The 19,515-nt window shown below is 46.7% G+C and overlaps 1 protein-coding gene across 11 annotated transcripts in view; it reads right to left on the reverse strand.

Annotated features, from left to right (window-relative positions):
- Positions 1-300: 300 nt before the first annotated feature.
- rimbp2b (RIMS binding protein 2b) overlaps positions 301-19,515 on the reverse strand; it is a 239,296-nt gene continuing 220,081 nt past the window's right edge. For 10 of the 11 annotated variants that reach the window (XM_059994576.1, XM_059994574.1, XM_059994577.1 and 7 more), the window contains one exon: positions 3,088-4,323. In XM_059994576.1, coding sequence (XP_059850559.1) covers positions 4,126-4,323 — 198 coding nt within the window. In that variant the 3' untranslated portion in view covers positions 3,088-4,125. Of the gene's footprint in view, positions 450-3,087; positions 4,324-19,515 lie in introns of those variants that run through there. The other variant, XM_059994581.1, reaches the window with a different exon arrangement.

Consider the following 19,515-nt stretch of genomic DNA (forward strand, 5'->3'; position numbering starts at 1 on the left):
CAACGAGCTACCCTGGAGTTCAGCAGGCCACTTTGCCTTTGATTCTTCCCATCAGTCCGTCCATCACCAAGGAATCACATTCACCATGCATCGACACGACCGTCAGTGTGACGTGAAGGGCGTGCGCAGAGCAAAGGCTTCTGTAGCAGCAAGGCCATCTGACCACCACCTCTCCTCCGACCGAATCACAAACAGTTGGGTTTGAAGTTTATTGGAGGAGGTTGTAGCAAAAATATATATTTTTAAAACTGCTTTTCTTTTTAAAGAAAAAGATAGCACCTGCAGCAGGCCGGGAGGTCCTCACTGTCGATCAAACTTTAATAAGGGAAACAAGAATGCCGTGCCTTCAGGTTTACTACAGAAGCATTTCCCAGTCAAGTGGCAGTTCGGGGATTTCATCCTTATGAACGGCACGGCTTCGCTCCTGACTATCAGACTGTCCCGTCCACCTGGAGCGATAGAAAAGTCAGCATTAGTGCACAACAGATTGCTTTTAATTTCAAAATGTCAAATAAAACTTGTTATGTGAATTAGGGAATGAAGACGAGAGAGTAATAAGCTAACGTTCATGAACCAGATCTTTCCAAAGCAAAATTAAATTCATGATTTAATGATAGATAATTAACTATGTTGCATCATGTATGGAGTATATTTACAAATCTTTGTTTAATGTATCCTTGACAGAGACCTTCGCAACAACCTAGAGGCCTTCATAACAACCCAAACAACCCAGAGGCTTTTCCAATAACTGAGGCCTTCCTAAACCCAGAGACCTTCCTAACAGCCCAGAGGCTTTTTCAATGACTGAGGCCTTCCCAAACCCAGAGGCTTTTTCAATGACTGAGGCCTTCCCAAACCCAGAGGCTTTTTCAATGACTGAGGCCTTCCCAAACCCAGAGGCTTTTTCAATGACTGAGGCCTTCCCAAACCCAGAGGCTTTTTCAATGACTGAGGCCTTCCTAAACCCAGAGGCTTTTTCAATGACTGAGGCCTTCCTAAACCCAGAGGCTTTTTCAATGACTGAGGCCTTCCTAAACCCAGAGACCTTCCTAACAGCCCAGATGACTTCCTAATAACCCAGAAGTCTTCCTAACAGCCCAGAGGCTTTTGCAATGACCCGGGCCTTTCTAACAACCCAGAGACCTTCCTAACAGCCCAGATAACTTCCTAACAACCCAGAGGGTTTCCTAACAGCCCAGAGGCCTTCATAACAACCCAAGTAGTCATTGGGGCAGTTGGCAAATCAAGATTCAAGCTTGTTAAATGGCATTTCCACTACATACGTGTAAAGGAGAACTAAATAATTGTTCCTCCAGATCCAAAGCAACACAAAAAAACACAATATATTTACATGAGATAGCTTATATACATAGATTGTATATTGATAAAGTGACGCTAATGTCTGTACATAAGGTGACTCTGACAGGAAATGATGGTTGGGGTGGGTTAATGGGTGGAGATGTTACTGCTTGGGTCTGGTGTTTTTGAGTCTGTTTGCCCTGGCGTGGATACTTCCTGATGGGAGTGGGACAAACAGTCCTTGAAAATGACATAACTGGCCATTTTCTGGCAGTTGGAGTCTATTCTGAAAGAGAGCTTGGATACATCTTGCGCTGCTCCCATCTCCCTAAATCCATTGTCTACCCTGTAATCTAAACAATCCAAGCTTGGTACCGTGAGAATACACCTTCCCAACGAATTTAGTGCATTCAGGCTGCTCTTTAACAAACTGTAGCCCTCTGCTACACACCGGGCATTCACCATTCATCCCTGCTGTTTCTTCATTCTGATAACCTCAAACCTCTGGTTCAGAGGGCTCCTCCTAAACGATGCTATAACCACACCCTCGACAAATCTACTATTATCATCGATCCCCAATTACTCACTACATGAATTATTCAGAGATGGGATGTTCGTTCTAAATCACAGATTTCTACAGATGTACTGTGGGGAGAATTCTAACCGGTTGCATCACTGTCTGGTGTGGAGGGGAGGGGCCACTGCACAGGATCAGAAAAAGCTGCAGCAAGTTGCAAACTCAGCCAGCTCCGTCGTGGGCACCAGGGTCTCCAGCATCGAGGACACCTTCAAAAGGCGATGCCTCAAAAAGACCCCATCCGTCACCAAGGACATGCCCTCTTCTCATCGCTACCATCAGGAAGGAAGTACAGCGGCCTGAAGACACCCTCTCAATGTTTTAGGAACAACATTTTGCTCTCTGCCATAAGATTTCTGAATGAACAAAGAATCCATGAACACTACCTACTTCTTTACTTTTCGCACTAGTTCTTTATTTTTATATATATTTCTTATTGCAATTTATATGTAGTTTTCTATTGTTGTGTATTGAAATGAATGTATATAACACCATAAGGTATAAGAGCAGAATAAGGCCCTTTGGCCCATCGAGTCTGCTCTCCCATTTCATCATGGCTGATCCATTTTTCCTTTCAGCCCCAATCTCCTGCTTTCTTTCCGTATCCCCTCATGCCAATGATATTAAACTTGATTCTAATTCTGTTCCAGAGTATTAAAACCACCGTGTGAAATCACATCACCTAGCTAAGCAAATGTCCCCTGCTCAGCAGGAATGGTGTTATACTTGTTGTAGTAGTTCATGGGCTAATTCTATGCCGCTCCCACATGGGACAAACAGAGCTGTCAATAAAGTTCAGTGAAAAGCCTGCATGCTGGTGTGCTCCGCACCCTTCCTCAATATCAAACATAAAAATACTTAAAGCAACCCATCAGCTCATTTAGGAAAGGCATGCTGGTGAGGGACAAGGTACAGATTAAGAACGTCGCAGGGGTTAAGCAGAGAACACGTCCTTGCATTGGAATTAAGATCATTAGGTAGCTGGTGGTGGGGAGCTACCACCTCCATAAAAGGCTGAATGGCCTTGTGATGTAATTCCCAGCACTGATATGCACAGAAGAAAGGATGGCCTTGCTGAGAAGATGCATGTTCCATTTCATCTGTGACGAAATCCCACTACCATTACATGAGTAAGGTGTAACATATGCAAAAGAGAGGTAGGTGTTCTACAAAAAATCAATTGATTTATTTATAAAAACTTTATACACACGAACAAATTTACACATGCACGCACCCACATCTGTAACCACAAATATATTAAAGGCTGATCTGTTCTTCAGCAAGTGAATACATCAGTAATTTACAATATTTTATACACCGATTGTTAAGAAACACAATCTAGTCGGGTTCTGCGTCATTTCTTTGGAAGGGCATATTACAAAAAGAAAAGATAATCTGTAAATAATGTATAGAAACAGTAAAAAGAATTTACAAATGATCGAAAGTACAAAAAGAGAAACGGATAAATGCTAAGATTATGTAGGAAATCTCTCTCAGTGGCAGATTAATCTTGAGTTGGCCACTCCTTTCGATGTGGAGTTCCGGGAGTGCACTGCCACAGTTGTGAAAACACATCAACCCGCCTCGCTTGGCGAGAGACGGTGTAACCCATCCGCCGTATTTGGAAAAGCGCAGTGGCGGGGGGACAAGGTGCAGATAAGAATTTCTGGATGTAGCCGAGGACACATTAAAGGTACATTTTATTTAGCATAATTCTTTTACCCGCTGCTTGTGGTTCTTTTTTTGCACAGTTTGCATGCCATTATTTGTAAAGAACATACACCCATTTTAACCAGTTTCTGACACAAAAAAAACAGATAGAAAATATACATTTAGATGGAAAAGCATGCATTTCATGAATCTGGTGTGAAATGAGTTGAAACGAAGAGGGCAAGGCCTGCTCTTCAGCTGAATGCTGTCTGATGCCACCAAGACGATGACAGTTTATAGTGGAAAATGATAAGCACAGGCACATTCTGGGTAACGGGGTGGTGGGGGAGGGGGGATAATAGCGGACATGGATTCAGGGACGAGACACAAGATTTCACAGGTTCCGACTAATGGCTTTTCGGTGGAGCGAGCTATAATGAACACAGATACCACATACAACGTGTACCTTCTCCGATACTGAGTGGTGTGTAAAGAGGAAGGAATTTCTGTGCGTCTCTAAGGCAAGACAGTACGGGTGGTGGTTATACCAAGTGAGCGGAAAGGTGAGGAAGTGTGCGACTATTCAGAACACACAAGAATCACTTCACTCCACCCAGCTTCCTCAGCAGTTTCTTTCCTTTTGATAATAGTCCCCTTTTCTTTTTTGAAGGCATGTCTCTGGCCCACACTGGGCTGCCAGGCCCATCTATAACGGCAGATCCAGAGTGGTGGTGGTGATGGTGGTGGGGGTGGACAGTTGGAGACGCAGACCTCCTTTGCGTGTTTTCACCGGGGACCTAGTGTGCATCATACGATTCAATTAGTTCGACTTTTAAGGGTAGGGAAGGGATTGCACTAAGGTAAACGATAAGCAGAAGCAGCACATCAAATTCTAAAATGCACAAAGGCTAACTACAGCACTCGAGGATCAGGACACCTGAAGATACCATAGGCCGGGTTAATCTAATGCAGCCGACAACTCAAACTGAACAAATCTACTCGGTTCAACCTCGCGAGGAAAACAGGCATGAAGTTCTGAAAGAAAAAGTGTTCCCCAAAGTCTTTTCAGCACCAAATCAATACTGTTTTGGTCAATGAAAGAGTTATTTCCAATCTCAGGCAAATAAAATAGGAAAGAGTTAATGTGGATTTTGAGGGATAATTTTGCTTGTGGTCTCTTTAGGGGAAAGCGTGTTTTTCTTTCAGGGTCGGGCGAGAAGGCCCCAAAGTGGCGGCTGCCTCAGATGCCAGCAGGTCCCCTCTATAGGTATCTTCAGCTGTTCACTTACGTGGAGCTTACAATGCGCTTATTAGGATGTGAAATGAACACTCTTCTTCTGATCCCGGTGATGAGCAAAGGGGAAAAAAAACACAGAAAAATTTGCAATGACCAGACCGAAATGGGAAAAAGCAAGAAACCCCAATAAACATCGCTGCTCAGGATGAATATCAGACACGTCTGCGTTTGTGAACACTAGCGTCTGGTCTGGTCTGGTCCAGCTCCCCACAGCAGCTAAAATGAGGCCTTTTTTTCCACGTGTACCATTTTTATTTGGTTTGCTGGTGGCCTCATCAGTTCTGCTTTGGATAGATTAAAAATTGAAGTGAGCTTTCAGAGCAAGGACCGTTTTTATTATTCAAATGGTGCCCACAGTGAAGTTTTGACAGTGATTCAACAGGCAACCTCTCTGACAGCATCAGTATCCCTGTCTGCTGTAGCCCGCACTCCTCCACAGACAGTCATAGAGCACTCTAGCGCAGAAATAGGCCATTTGGCCCATCTAGCTCATGCCTAATCCTGCCTGCTCCCATCTACCCGCACCAGGACCACAGCCCTCCATACCCTTCCCATCCACGTACCTACCTAAACTTCTCTTAAAGGTTGAAATCGAGCTCACGTCCAACACTTGCGCTGACAGCTTGGTCCACACTCCCACTACCTTCTGAGTGAAGAAGTCTTTTCTCATGCCCCCCTTTCACCCTTAACCCATGACTTGTAGTTCTAGCCTCACCCAACCTCAGTGGAAAAAGCCTGCTTGCATTTACCCTATCTATACCCCTCATAATTTTGTATACCTCCATCAGATCTCCTCTCTATCTTCTACATTCCAAGAAATATAGTCCGAACCTACTCAGTTCTTCCTTACAGTTCAGGACCTCAATTTCTAGCAACATCCTCGTAACTTTTCTCTGCACTCTTTTAATCTTATTTTATTCAGAGATACAGTGAGAAACAGACCAACGAGCCTGACTGCCCAGCAACCCACCCATTTAACCCCGGCCAAATCACAGGACAACTTACAATGACCAATTAACCTACTAACTAATACATCTTTGGACTGTGGGAGGAAACCAGAGCACCTGGAGGAAACCCACGGGGAGAACGTACTAACTACTTATGGAGGGTGCCAGAATTGAACGAGTTGTGGAACATCCAAGCTGTAATAGCGTTACAATTACCACTGTGCTACCGCGGCACTCACCCAAGATCTTCTGCTCCCAACCTGGGATCCACGGACCCCCTGGTTAATGGTAAGAGTTCATGGCATAAAAAAGTTGGGTACCCCTGCTATAGAACCATGCAATAATGAAATAATTATTGGTTTTTCTGTAGGTAGGTGATCAGAACTACACACAATGCTCCAAATTAGGCCTTACATCAACCTCTCCTCCATAATAGACTCCCTCAAGTTCTTGCATATCTCTAATATGCTCTTCCTAGCTTATGTCTTTCCTGTAGAGGTGTGATCAAAACTGAACATAGTATTGCAAATAACACACACAAAATGCTGGAGGAACTCAGCAGGCCAGGCAGCATCTCTGGAAAAGAGCACAATCAACATTTCGGGCCGAGACCCTTCGGCTGGAAGGTCTCGGCCCGAAACATCGATTACTCTTTTCCATAGACGCTGCCTGGCCTGCTGAGTTCCTCCAGCATTCTGTGGGTGTTGCTTTGGATTTCCAGCATCTGCAGATTTTCTCATGTTTGTGATAATATTCCATATGTAGCCCCACCAATGCCTTGAAGCCATGCTACTATTAGGGCGGTAAGTCGTAATTGACCCTGTTCTTGCATTCTCATGGTCTGTAGGAGAGGCTCCACACTAAGTTCACAAGCATGGTCCCAGGAATGAAGGTTTTAGGAGCATCTGGGCCTGTACTCGCTGGAGTTTAGAATAATGCGGAGGGGATCTCATTGAAACCTATCAAATACTGAAAGGCCTAGATTGAGTGGATGTGGAGAGGATGTTTCCTGTAGTGTGGGAGTCTAGGAACAGAGGGTACAGCCTCAGAATAGAGGGATATCCATTTAGAACAGGAATGAGGAGAAGTCTGTGGAATTCATTGCCATAGATGGCTGTAGAGGCCAAGTCATTGGGTCTGTTTATTGAGGTTGATAGGTTCTTGATTAGTAAGACCATTAAAGGTCACGGGGAGAAGGCAGGAGAACGAAGTTGCGAGGGATAATAAATCAGCCATGATGGAATGCCAGAGCAGACTTGATGGGCCAAGTGGCCTAATTCTGCTCCTATGTCTTAAGGTCTTATACAACTTCTACATAACATCTTAACTTCTGCGCTCAGTACTTTGATTCATGAAACCCAATGTGCCAAAAGCTCTATTTTACAATCCTATCTACCTGTGATGCCATTTTCTAAGCAATTATGGATATGTATTCTCATATCCCTCTGTTCTACCACACTCCTTAGTGCCCTACCTCTCTGTTGAAGTCCTACATTGGTTTGTCCTTCCAAAGTGCAACACTTCACACTACCTGCATTGAATTCCATCTGCCATTTTTCAACCCGTTCCAGCTGCTCCAGATCCTACTGCAAGCTCTGATAGTCTTCCTCAATGTCCACCTCGCCCCAAATCTTGGTATCCTTCACAAATTTGAGGCAAAATGACATAACTTCATGGACCCTTCATGCAGATTACAGTGGAGGGCATGTTTGCTACCTTGAGGCAAATCAGTGTGGATAAATCCCCAGGGCATAACAAGGTGTTCCCTCCGACCCTATGGAAGGCAAGTGCAGAGATTGCCTGGGCCAAACCAGAGACATTTAAATCATCCTTAGTGACAGGAGAGATAGCAGAGGATTGGAGGATAGTCAATGTTGTTCTGCTGTTTAGAAAAAGTTCTAAACATAAACCAGGAAATTATTGGCCGGTGAGTCTGACATCAGTTGTGGGAAAGTTATCAGAAAGTATTCTAAGGGACTGGATAAATGAGTATCTGGATAGACATGGACTGATTAGGGATAGTCAGTATGGCTTTGTGAATGGTAGGTCATGTCTAACCAATGTTAGAGTTTTATGAGGAAGTTACCAGGAAAGTTGATGAAGGCAAAGCAATGGATGTTGTCTACATGGACTTCAGTAAGGCATCTGACAAGGTCCCGCATGCAAGGCTGGTCAAGAAGGTTCAGTCGCTTGGCATTCAGGGTGAGTTAATAAATTGGACTAGACACTGGCTCTATGGGAGAAGCTGGAGAGAGGCAGTAGAGGGTTGTCACTCTGACCGGAGGCCTGTGACTAGTGGAGTGCCACAGGGATCCCTCTTGATAGCCTGCTTGCATTTACATTTTCTATAACCTCATTAAGGAGGGGTCTATCATGTGGAATCTTGTCATATGCCTTACAAGAGTCGATATGCCTTCAACAGTCTTTTCAGTTACCGCCTCAAAAATTCAATGAGTGAGGCAGGATTTCCCCACACAAAGCCAAGTGGACAATTACAGACCAACACATCTTTCTAATTGCACATATATCCTTATCATGACTGCAAGTGGGGATCTTGACCCAAAATGTCTCCATAGATGCTGCCTGACCTGCTGAGTTCCTCCAGCATCTTGTGTGTGTGTGTGTTTGTGTGTGTGTATGTTGTTCTGGATTTCCACCATCTGCAGAATCTCTTGTGTTTACTTAAATCCTGTCCCTTAGGGGTTTTCCCCAGTAATTTTATGATACATGGTGACATGGGTTTTAAAAGGGAAAGTTACCTTTGCACAGCAAAACAGGCCTTTCAACCCACAATGTTGTGCTGACTTTTTAACCTACTCCAAGATCAATCTAACCTTTCACTCCTAGATTACCCTCCATTTTCCTATCACCCATAGAACCATAGAACATTACAGCACAGAAACAGGCCTTTTGGCCCTTCTTGGTTGTGCCGAACCATTTTTCTGCCTAGTCCCACTGACCTGCACCTGGACCATATCCCTCCATACACCTCTCATCCATGTACCTGTCCAAGTTTTTCTTAAATGTTAAAAGTGAGCCCGCATTTACCACTTCATCTGGCAGCTCATTCCACACTCCCACCAAGCCCCCCCCCAATGTTCCCTTTAAACTTTTCCCCCTTCACCCTTAACCCATGTCCTCTGTTTTTATTTCTCTCCCCTAACCTCAGTGGAAAAAGCCTGCTTGCATTCATTCTATCTATACCCATCATAATTTTACATACCTCTATCAAATCTCCCCTCATTCTTCTATGCTCCGGGGAATAAAGTCCTAACCTATTCAACCTTTCTCTGTAACTCAGTTTCTCAAGTCCCGGCAACATGTGCCTATCTCTTAAATTTCCCTAATGTAGCTGTCTCTACCACCATCTCCGCAGGGTATTCCACACAACTGCCACTCTCTGTGTAAAAAACGTATCACTGACATGACCCCCTATGCATTCCTCCAATCACCTTAAAATTATGTCCCCCACCCCTCCATATTAGATTGGGGCTGAGACTGAAGTGGATCAGCCATGATGAAATGGCGGAGCAAACACAGAGGGCCGAGTGGCTGGATTCTGCTGCTGTATCTCAGGATTGTATTTCCTTGCTGGCCCCTTCCCAGAGGACATGTGCAACCATTGCTTATATCTTCTCAATGTTCAGTGTTCAGTTTTTGTGCTCAGTGGTCGAGTTACTTTTAAATGGCTGTTCAAAGCCTATTTATTAATAGTCCCACCATGAGGCTACTCTCCTCTCCTATCAGATTCCTTCCACTCCAGCCCTGAACCTTTCCCACACACCTATCATCTTCCAGCTAGTCTCCTTCCCCTTCCCCCTTCCTTTCCAGTCCTGAAGAAGGGTCTTGGCCTGAATCGAGTACAGTTTATTCATTTCTGTAGATGTTGCCTGACCTGCTGAGCCCCTCCATCGCTTTGCATGTTTTGCTGTTTATTTGACTTTGCTTTGAACTAACAATTTCCTCGTTTATTTTCATGTTTGCACTTTTTCCAATCGTGAATCACCTCGAGCTGCTCGTCTGTAAGAAAAGTTCTCTATAAATAAAGATACTATTGTTATGTTGTTCAAAGTGTGTGGACTGATCTATTAGCCATTTGTTTACTCAGTTTAGTACAAGATGGTGGTGGGCTGCAGACTGTATTGCTCTATCAATCTGTGAAAGTTGCTCAGGGGATACGGTGATGGACAGAAGCATCTGGATGAAAGCTCCACAGCTTCAAAGGCCCTGATGGTAGTTTCTGCATCTACGTCCTTCTCCCTGGCTGCTCCAAAGCACACAGGTCTACCTCGAATTCCGTTTATGCCTTCACACCTCTAAAATCACACCCAGGATTGGATGATTACGCCAGTTAACTCGAGCACAAGAACTGAACTCTTGGGAAGGTATAAACAATGATTCCGGGGGGCAGCACCCGTAGTAGACGGAAGGAATTTAGGCTATAATATATGAGCAGAATTAGGCCATATGGCCCACTGTATCTGCACCGCCATTTTATCATGGCTGATCCATTTTCCCCCTCAGCCCCAATCTCCAGCCTTCTCCCGGTACCCCTTCAGACTCTGACTAATCAAGAACCTATCAACCTCTGCGTTAAATGCACCAAATGATCTGGCCTCCACAGCCATCTCTGGGAATGGATTCCACAGGTTCACCACCACCTAGCTAACAAAATTCCTCCTCATTTCTGTTTTAACTGAACACTGCTCTATTCTAAGGTTGTGTCCTCCGGTCCTAGACTCCCCCACTATAGGAAACATCCTCTCCACGTCCACTCTATCTGTGTCCTCTGGTCCTAGACTCCCCCACTATAGGAAACATCCTCTCCACATCCACTCTATCGAGGCCTTTCGACATTCGATAGGTTTCATTGCAAACCCCCCTTACTTTTCTGCATTCCAGTGAGTACAGGCCCAGAGCCATCAAACGCTCCTCAGGTGACAAGCCTTGGCAGCCCGGAATCATTTTTTGTTGACCTTCTCTGGACCCCCTCCAATGCCAACACATTCCTTCTTAGATAAGGGGCCCAAAAATGTTCTCAATACTCTGTGTATTTAAGTGCTTTATAAAGCCTCAACATTACATCCTTGCTTTCATGTTCTAGTTCGCTCAAAATGAATGCTAACATTGCATTTGCCTTCCTCACCACCGACTCAACCTGCAGATTAACCTTCAGGGAATCCTGCACAGGGACTCCTCTGCACCTCAGATTTTTGAATTTTCTCTCCATTTAGAAAACAGTCTACGCTTTTATTTCTTCTACCAAAGTGCATGACTGTACATTCCCAACACCGTATTCCATCTGCCACTTCAAATCTGCAGAGGTACCAGCACTGCCTCTGAATCCTCCTCCGCTGGAGCCCATGGGAGGTCACCTGCCCATCACCTGCCTCTAGTTCTTCTCCTCCTTCCCTTCCTCCCTGGACCATGGTCCTCCAGCAGATCCTATCCACTCCTTGTCCTGACAGAACGCAGAAGCACATTTAATCCCCACAGTGGAGGATGCATCTGCAGGCAACTGCACGAGGAGGTGCCGCTTATCCTCTACATTGGTGAGACCCAACACAGACTGGGGGAATGCTTCAACGGGTGCCTTTGCTATGTCTGCCGCAGATTTCACACATCCACTGTTTGTCTGCCCGTACTGTTGGGCGCAGTCTTTCATTGATTCTATCATGTTTCTTGTTTGTACAAGAAAATGAATCTCAGGGCTGTGGTATGGTGATACGTATGCACGTACTTTGATAATAATTTTACTTGGAACTTTGAAAAGGCAGGATCTTCTGGTGGCCCCCATTTCCCATTCCCATGTGGATATGTTTGTCCGTGGTCGCCTCTGCTGCCAGAATGAGGCCACGCTCAGGTTGGAGGAGCAACACCTTGTATTCCTTTCGGGTGGCTGCCACCTGATAGCATGAATATTGATTTCTCTAACTCTGGTAATTTCTCCCCCTCTCTCTTCTCTCTTTTTCCCATTCCAGTTACCCTCTTACCCCTTCTCTTCTCCTCACCTGCCCATCACCTCCCTCTGGTTCTCCTCCTCCTTCCCATTCTTCCATGGTCCACACTCCGCTCCTATCAGATTCCTTCTTCTTCAGCCCTTTGCTTTTTCCACCAATCACTTTCCAGCTCCTTACTTCATTTCCCCCCCCCCCCCCCAACCTTTTTATTCTGGCTTCTGACCCTGTTTCCATTCCAGTGATGATGAAGGTGTTGGGACTGTTTATTCTCTTCTATAGATGCTGCCTGATCTACTGAGTTCCTCCAGCATCTTGTGTGTGTTACACCTGTTAAACGGGAGCTTTTGGACCGAAGCAAATAGGAAGGAAAAGAACCAACAAAAACAGCAGCAGACATTTACATCAGAGCCTTTCTCAACACAAAAGCACACACACAGCCTCATGTCAGGAGAGCCGTTCGGGAGCTTGGTGGAAGCAGAAAGCTTTAACGAGTAACGTAATGGAGGAGAAGGTTGAGATTCAAGGGCAGGAGAGTCCTGAGACAACGTCCCTCATGGGAGGCTAACCCAGAAGATTAAGATGCATGGGATCCACGGCAAATTGGCTGTTTGGATTCAGAACTGGCTTGCACATGGCAGACAGAGGGTAGAGGTTGAAGGGACTTATTCGAGCTGGGGGGTCTGTAATTAGTGGAGCTCCGCAGGGATCTGTGCTGGGACCTCTGCCGTTTGTGATGTATGTAAACGATCTGGGTGAAAATGTAGATGGGTGGGTAGGTTAGTAAATCTGTGCATGATACCAAGATTGGAGTTGTGGATAGTGCAGAAGACTGGCAAAGAATACAGTGTGATATAGATCAGTTGTAGATTGGGCAGAGAAATGGCAGATGAGTTTAACCCAGATAAATGTGAGGTGTTGCAAGGAGAAAGTACATTGTTCAGGGCAAGATCCTTAACCATGTTGCTGAGCAGAGAGATCTTGGGGTCCAAGTTCATAGCCTCTTGAAAGTGGGTACACAGGTCGATAAGGTGGTTAAGAAGGCTTATGGAATGTTTGCTTTTATTAGTCGAGGCATTGTCTTCAAAAGTCGAGAGGTTGTGTTGCAACTTTATAAAACTCTGGTGAGGCCACATCTGGAGTATTGCAAACCGTATTCGTTGCCCCACTATAGGAAGGCTGTTGAGGCTTTGGAGAGGGTGCAGAAGAGGTTTATCAGGATGCTGCCTGGTTTAGAGGGCGTGTGCTATCACGAGAGGCTGGGTAAACTTGGGTTGTTTTCTCTGGAGCACAGAAGGCTGTGGAGAGATCTGATAGAGGCTTATAAGACTATGAGAGGCATAGATAGAGTAGACAGAGTTGTAATGTCTAATACCAGAAGTCATGCATTGAAGATGAGAGGGGGTAGGTTTAAGGGGGATGTGAAGGGTAAATCTTGTACTCAGAGTGGTGGATGCCTGGTGTGGTGGTAGAGGCAAACACATTAGAGGCTTTTCAGAGACATTTAGATAGGTGCATGAAACAGGAAGATGGAGGGACGTGGACATGTGTAGGTAGGAGGGATTAGTTCTTGGGGGGGGGTTTGATTCACTTTTTAGCTGGTACAGCACAACATTGTGGGCCGAATGGCCCATTTGTGCTGTACTCTTCTATGTTCTGAGCTGAAATATTGACAGGGTTTTCTGCAAACTGGCTGAATTCTCCCAGTATTTCTGCTTCTGCTGGGGAGGGTGGTCGGAGTCAGGGGCAAGGCCCCAGCAGGGAGTGACTAAACTGCGAAGGCAGAGGACGGGAAACACTTTTGTACTCACTAGTGTCTGACCCCAATCCGAGATGACGGTACAGTCACTGTGAGCCAGAGGTGGGCGGGTGTGAACCTGATGGAGCAGGCCTAGAAATACTTGGGACAGATTACCCCTGTCACCCTGCCATTGACCACTGGGAGTTGGCAAAGAATTTTCAAGGAACAGGTCAGCGCAGTATTGTAGGCCAAAGGATCTACACTGTTCTTTGTTCTACGACAGACTGCCCTGATTTAGATCTGGCCTTCAAATGCTCTCTGAGACTGTGTGGAAGATTTGATTGTTCACTGAGTCTGTGGGGAAAGTTTGATTGTTCTCTGAGATCATGGTGTAGGCCTGATTGTTCTCTGAGACTGTGCAGAAAGTTTGATTGTTCACTGAGTCTGTGGGGAAAGTTTGATTGTTCTCTGAGATCATGGTGTAGGTCTGATTGTTCTCTGAGAATGTGAGGAATTCAATTGTTCTCTGAGATCATGCAGAAAGTTCAATTGTTCTCTGATACCTTGGAGAAGGTTGGGTTGACCCCTGAAAGTGTGGGGAGGGTTAGACTGTTCGATGACTCAATGGGGAAGGTCTGATTGTTTTCTGAGACTGAGGACAAGGTCTGATTGTTCCCCAACGCCTTAGAGAAGGTTTGATAGTTCCCCAAGGCTGTAGGATTGTTCGATTCTTCTCTGGAACTGTGGGGAAGGTTCAGCCGTTCTCTGACGCTGTGGGTAGGGTTCGATTGTCTCTGAGACTGTGGGTAGGGTCGATTGTCTCTGAGACTGTGGAAATGTTGGATTGTCTCTGAGACTGTGGGTAAAGGTGGATTGTCTCTGAGACTGTGGGTAAGGTGGATTGTCTCTGAGACTGTGGGTAGGTTGGATTGTCTCTGAGACTGTGGGTAGGGTACATTGTCTCTGAGACTGTGGGTAAAGGTGGATTGTCTCTGAGACTGTGGGTAGGTTGGATTGTCTCTGAGACTGTGGGTAGGGTGCATTGTCTCTGAGACTGTGGGTAAAGGTGGATTGTCTCTGTGGGTAGGGTGCGTTGTCTCTGAGACTGTGGGTAGGGTGCATTGTCTCTGAGACTGTGGGTAGGTTGGATTGTCTCTGAGACTGTGGGTAGGGTGGATTGTCTCTGAGACTGTGGGTAGGTTGGATTGTCTCTGAGACTGTGGGTAAGGTGGATTGTCTCTGAGACTGTGGGTAGGTTGGATACTCTCTGAGACTGTGGGTAAGGTCTGATTGTTCCCCAACGCCTTAGAGAAGGTTTGATAGTTCACCAAAGGCTGTAGGATTGTTCGATTCTTCTCTGGAACTGTGGGGAAGGTTCAGCCGTTCTCTGACGCTGTGTGTAGGGTTCGATTGTCTCTGAGACTGTGGGTAGGGTCGATTGTCTCTGAGACTGTGGAAATGTTGGATTGTCTCTGAGACTGTGGGTAGGTTGGATTGTCTCTGAGACTGTGGGTAGGGTGGATTGTCTCTGAGACTGTGGGTAAAGGTGGATTGTCTCTGAGACTGTGGGTAGGTTGGATTGTCTCTGAGACTGTGGGTAGGTTGGATTGTCTCTGAGACTGTGGGTAAGGTGGATTGTCTCTGAGACTGTGGGTAGGTTGGATTGTCTCTGAGACTGTGGGTAAAGGTGGATTGTCTCTGAGACTGTGGGTAAGGTGGATTGTCTCGGAGACTGTGGGTAAGGTGGATTGTCTCTGAGACTGTGGGTAGGGTGGATTGTCTCTGAGACTGTGGGTAAAGGTGGATTGTCTCTGAGACTGTGGGTAGGTTGGATTGTCTCTGAGACTGTGGGTAAGGTGGATTGTCTCTGAGACTGTGGGTAAAGGTGGATTGTCTCTGAGACTGTGGGTAAGGTGGATTGTCTCTGAGACTGTGGGTAAGGTGCATTGTCTCTGAGACTGTGGGTAAAGGTGGATTGTCTCTGAGACTGTGGGTAAGGTGGATTGTCTCTGAGACTGTGGGTAGGGTGCATTGTCTCTGAGACTGTGGGTAGGGTGGATTGTCTCTGAGACTGTGGGTAGGTTGGATTGTCTCTGAGACTGTGGGTAAAGGTGGATTGTCTCTGAGACTGTGGGTAGGTTGGATTGTCTCTGAGACTGTGGGTAAAGGTGGATTGTCTGAGACTGTGGAAAGGTTGGATTGTCTCTGAGACTGTGGGTAAAGGTGGATTGTCTCTGAGACTGTGGGTAAGGTGGATTGTCTCTGAGACTGTGGGTAAGGTGCATTGTCTCTGAGACTGTGGGTAGGGTGGATTGTCTCTGAGACTGTGGGTAAGGTGGATTGTCTCTGAGACTGTGGGTAAAGGTGGATTGTCTCTGAGACTGTGGGTAAAGGTGGATTGTCTCTGAGACTGTGGGTAAAGGTGGATTGTCTCTGAGACTGTGGGTAGGTTGGATTGTCTCTGAGACTGTGGGTAGGTTGGATTGTCTCTGAGACTGTGGGTAAGGTGGATTGTCTCTGAGACTGTGGGTAGGTTGGATACTCTCTGAGACTGTGGGTAAGGTCTGATTGTTCCCCAACGCCTTAGAGAAGGTTTGATAGTTCACCAAAGGCTGTAGGATTGTTCGATTCTTCTCTGGAACTGTGGGGAAGGTTCAGCCGTTCTCTGACGCTGTGTGTAGGGTTCGATTGTCTCTGAGACTGTGGGTAGGGTCGATTGTCTCTGAGACTGTGGATTGTCTCTGAGACTGTGGGTAGGGTCGATTGTCTCTGAGACTGTGGGTAAAGGTGGATTGTCTCTGAGACTGTGGGTAAAGGTGGATTGTCTCTGAGACTGTGGGTAAGGTGGATTGTCTCGGAGACTGTGGGTAAGGTGGATTGTCTCTGAGACTGTGGGTAGGGTGGATTGTCTCTGAGACTGTGGGTAAAGGTGGATTGTCTCTGAGACTGTGGGTAGGTTGGATTGTCTCTGAGACTGTGGGTAAGGTGGATTGTCTCTGAGACTGTGGGTAGGGTGGATTGTCTCTGAGACTGTGGGTAGGTTGGATTGTCTCTGAGACTGTGGGTAAAGGTGGATTGTCTGAGACTGTGGGTAGGTTGGATTGTCTCTGAGACTGTGGGTAAAGGTGGATTGTCTCTGAGACTGTGGGTAAGGTGGATTGTCTCTGAGACTGTGGGTAAGGTGCATTGTCTCTGAGACTGTGGGTAGGGTGCATTGTCTCTGAGACTGTGGGTAAAGGTGGATTGTCTCTGAGACTGTGGGTAAAGGTGGAATGTCTCTGAGACTGTGGGTAGGGTGGATTGTCTCTGAGACAGTGGGTAGGGTGCATTGTCTCTGAGACTGTGGGTAAAGGTGGATTGTCTCTGAGACAGTGGGTAGGGTGCATTGTCTCTGAGACTGTGGGTAAAGGTGGATTGTCTCTGAGACTGTGGGTAAAGGTGGAATGTCTCTGAGACTGCGGGTAGGGTGCATTGTCTCTGAGACTGTGGGTAGGGTGCATTGTCTCTGAGACTGTGGGTAAAGGTGGAATGTCTCTGAGACTGTGGGTAAGGTGCATTGTCTCTGAGACTGTGGGTAAAGGTGGATTGTCTCTGAGACTGTGGGTAAAGGTGGATTGTCTCTGAGACTGTGGGTAGGGTGGTTTGTCTCTGAGACTGTGGGTAAGGTGGATTGTCTCTGAGACTCTGGGTAAAGGTGGATTGTCTCTGAGACTGTGGGTAAGGTGGATTGTCTCTGAGACTGTGGGTAAGGTGGATTGTCTCTGAGACTGTGGGTAGGTTGGATTGTCTCTGAGACTGTGGGTAAGGTGGATTGTCTCTGAGACTGTGGGTAGGTTGGATTGTCTCTGAGACTGTGGGTAGGTTCGATTGTCTCTGAGACTGTGGGTAAAGGTGGATTGTCTCTGAGACTGTGGGTAGGTTGGATTGTCTCTGAGACTGTGGGTAAGGTGGATTGTCTCTGAGACTGTGGGTAGGTTGGATTGTCTCTGAGACTGTGGGTAGGGTGCATTGTCTCTGAGACTGTGGGTAGGTTGGATTGTCTCTGAGACTGTGGGTAGGGTGCATTGTCTCTGAGACTGTGGGTAAAGGTGGATTGTCTCTGAGACTGTGGGTAGGGTGCATTGTCTCTGAGACTGTGGGTAAAGGTGGATTGTCTCTGAGACAGTGGGTAAGGTGGATTGTCTCTGAGACAGTGGGTAGGGTGGATTGTCTCTGAGACTGTGGGTAGGTTGGATTGTCTCTGAGACTGTGGGTAAGGTGGATTGTCTCTGAGACTGTGGGTAAGGTGGATTGTCTCTGAGACTGTGGGTAAAGGTGGATTGTCTCTGAGACTGTGGGTAAGGTGGATTGTCTCTGAGACTGTGGGTAAAGGTGGATTGTCTCTGAGACTGTGGGTAAGGTGGATTGTCTCGGAGACTGTGGGTAAAGGTGGATTGTCTCTGAGACTGTGGGTAAGGTGCATTGTCTCTGAGACTGTGGGTAAAGGTGGATTGTCTCTGAGACTGTGGGTAGGGTGCATTGTCTCTGAGACTGTGGGTAAGGTGCATTGTCTCTGAGACTGTGGGTAAAGGTGGATTGTCTCTGAGACTGCGGGTAGGGTGCATTGTCTCTGAGACTGTGGGTAGGGTGCATTGTCTCTGAGACTGTGGGTAAGGTGCATTGTCTCTGAGACTGTGGGTAAAGGTGGATTGTCTCTGAGACTGCGGGTAGGGTGCATTGTCTCTGAGACTGTGGGTAGGGTGCATTGTCTCTGAAACTGTGGGTAAAGTGGGATTGTCTCTGAGACTGTGGGTAGGGTGCATTGTCTCTGAGACTGTGGGTAAGGTGGATTGTCTCTGAGACTGTGGGTAAAGGGGGATTGTCTCTGAGACTGTGGGTAAAGGGGGATTGTCTCTGAGACTGTGGGTAGGGTGCATTGTCTCTGAGACTGTGGGTAAGGTGGATTGTCTCTGAGACTGTGGGTAGGGTGGATTGTCTCTGAGACTGTGGGTAAAGGTGGATTGTCTCTGAGACTGTGGGTAGGGTGCATTGTCTCTGAGACTGTGGGTAAAGGTGGATTGTCTCTGAGACTGTGGGTAAAGGTGGATTGTCTCTGAGACTGTGGGTAGGGTGCATTGTCTCTGAGACTGTGGGTAAAGGTGCATTGTCTCTGAGACTGTGGGTAAAGGTGGATTGTCTCTGAGACTGTGGGTAAAGGTGGATTGTCTCTGAGACTGTGGGTAGGGTGGATTGTCTCTGAGACTGTGGGTAGGGTGGATTGTCTCTGAGACTGTGGGTAGGGTGCATTGTCTCTGAGACTGTGGGTAAGGTGGATTGTCTCTGAGACTGTGGGTAAGGTGGATTGTCTCTGAGACTGTGGGTAAAGGTGGATTGTCTGAGACTGTAGGTAAAGGTGGATTGTCTCTGAGACTGTGGGTAGGTTCGATTGTCTCTGAGACTGTGGGTAGGGTGGATTGTCTCTGAGACTGTGGGTAAAGGTGGATTGTCTCTGAGACTGTGGGTAGGGTGGATTGTCTCTGAGACTGTGGGTAAAGTGGGATTGTCTCTGAGACTGTGGGTAGGTTGGATTGTCTCTGAGACTGTGGGTAGGGTGGATTGTCTCTGAGACTGTGGGTAGGGTGGATTGTTTCTGAGACTGTGGGTAAAGGTGGATTGTCTCTGAGACTGTGGGTAGGGTGGATTGTCTCTGAGACTGTGGGTAGGGTGGATTGTCTCTGAGACTGTGGGTAAAGGTGGATTGTCTCTGAGACTGTGGGTAGGGTGGATTGTCTGAGACTGTAGGTAAAGGTGGATTGTCTCTGAGACTGTGGGTAGGTTCGATTGTCTCTGAGACTGTGGGTAAGGTGGATTGTCTCTGAGACTGTGGGTAAAGGTGGATTGTCTCTGAGACTGTGGGTAGGGTGGATTGTCTGAGACTGTAGGTAAAGGTGGATTGTCTCTGAGACTGTGGGTAGGTTGGATTGTCTCTGAGACTGTGGGTAGGGTGGATTGTCTCTGAGACTGTGGGTAAAGGTGGATTGTCTCTGAGACTGTGGGTAGGGTGGATT

The sequence above is a fragment of the Hypanus sabinus genome, chromosome 18, assembly GCF_030144855.1.
Source record: "Hypanus sabinus isolate sHypSab1 chromosome 18, sHypSab1.hap1, whole genome shotgun sequence".
NCBI lineage: Eukaryota > Metazoa > Chordata > Chondrichthyes > Myliobatiformes > Dasyatidae > Hypanus > Hypanus sabinus.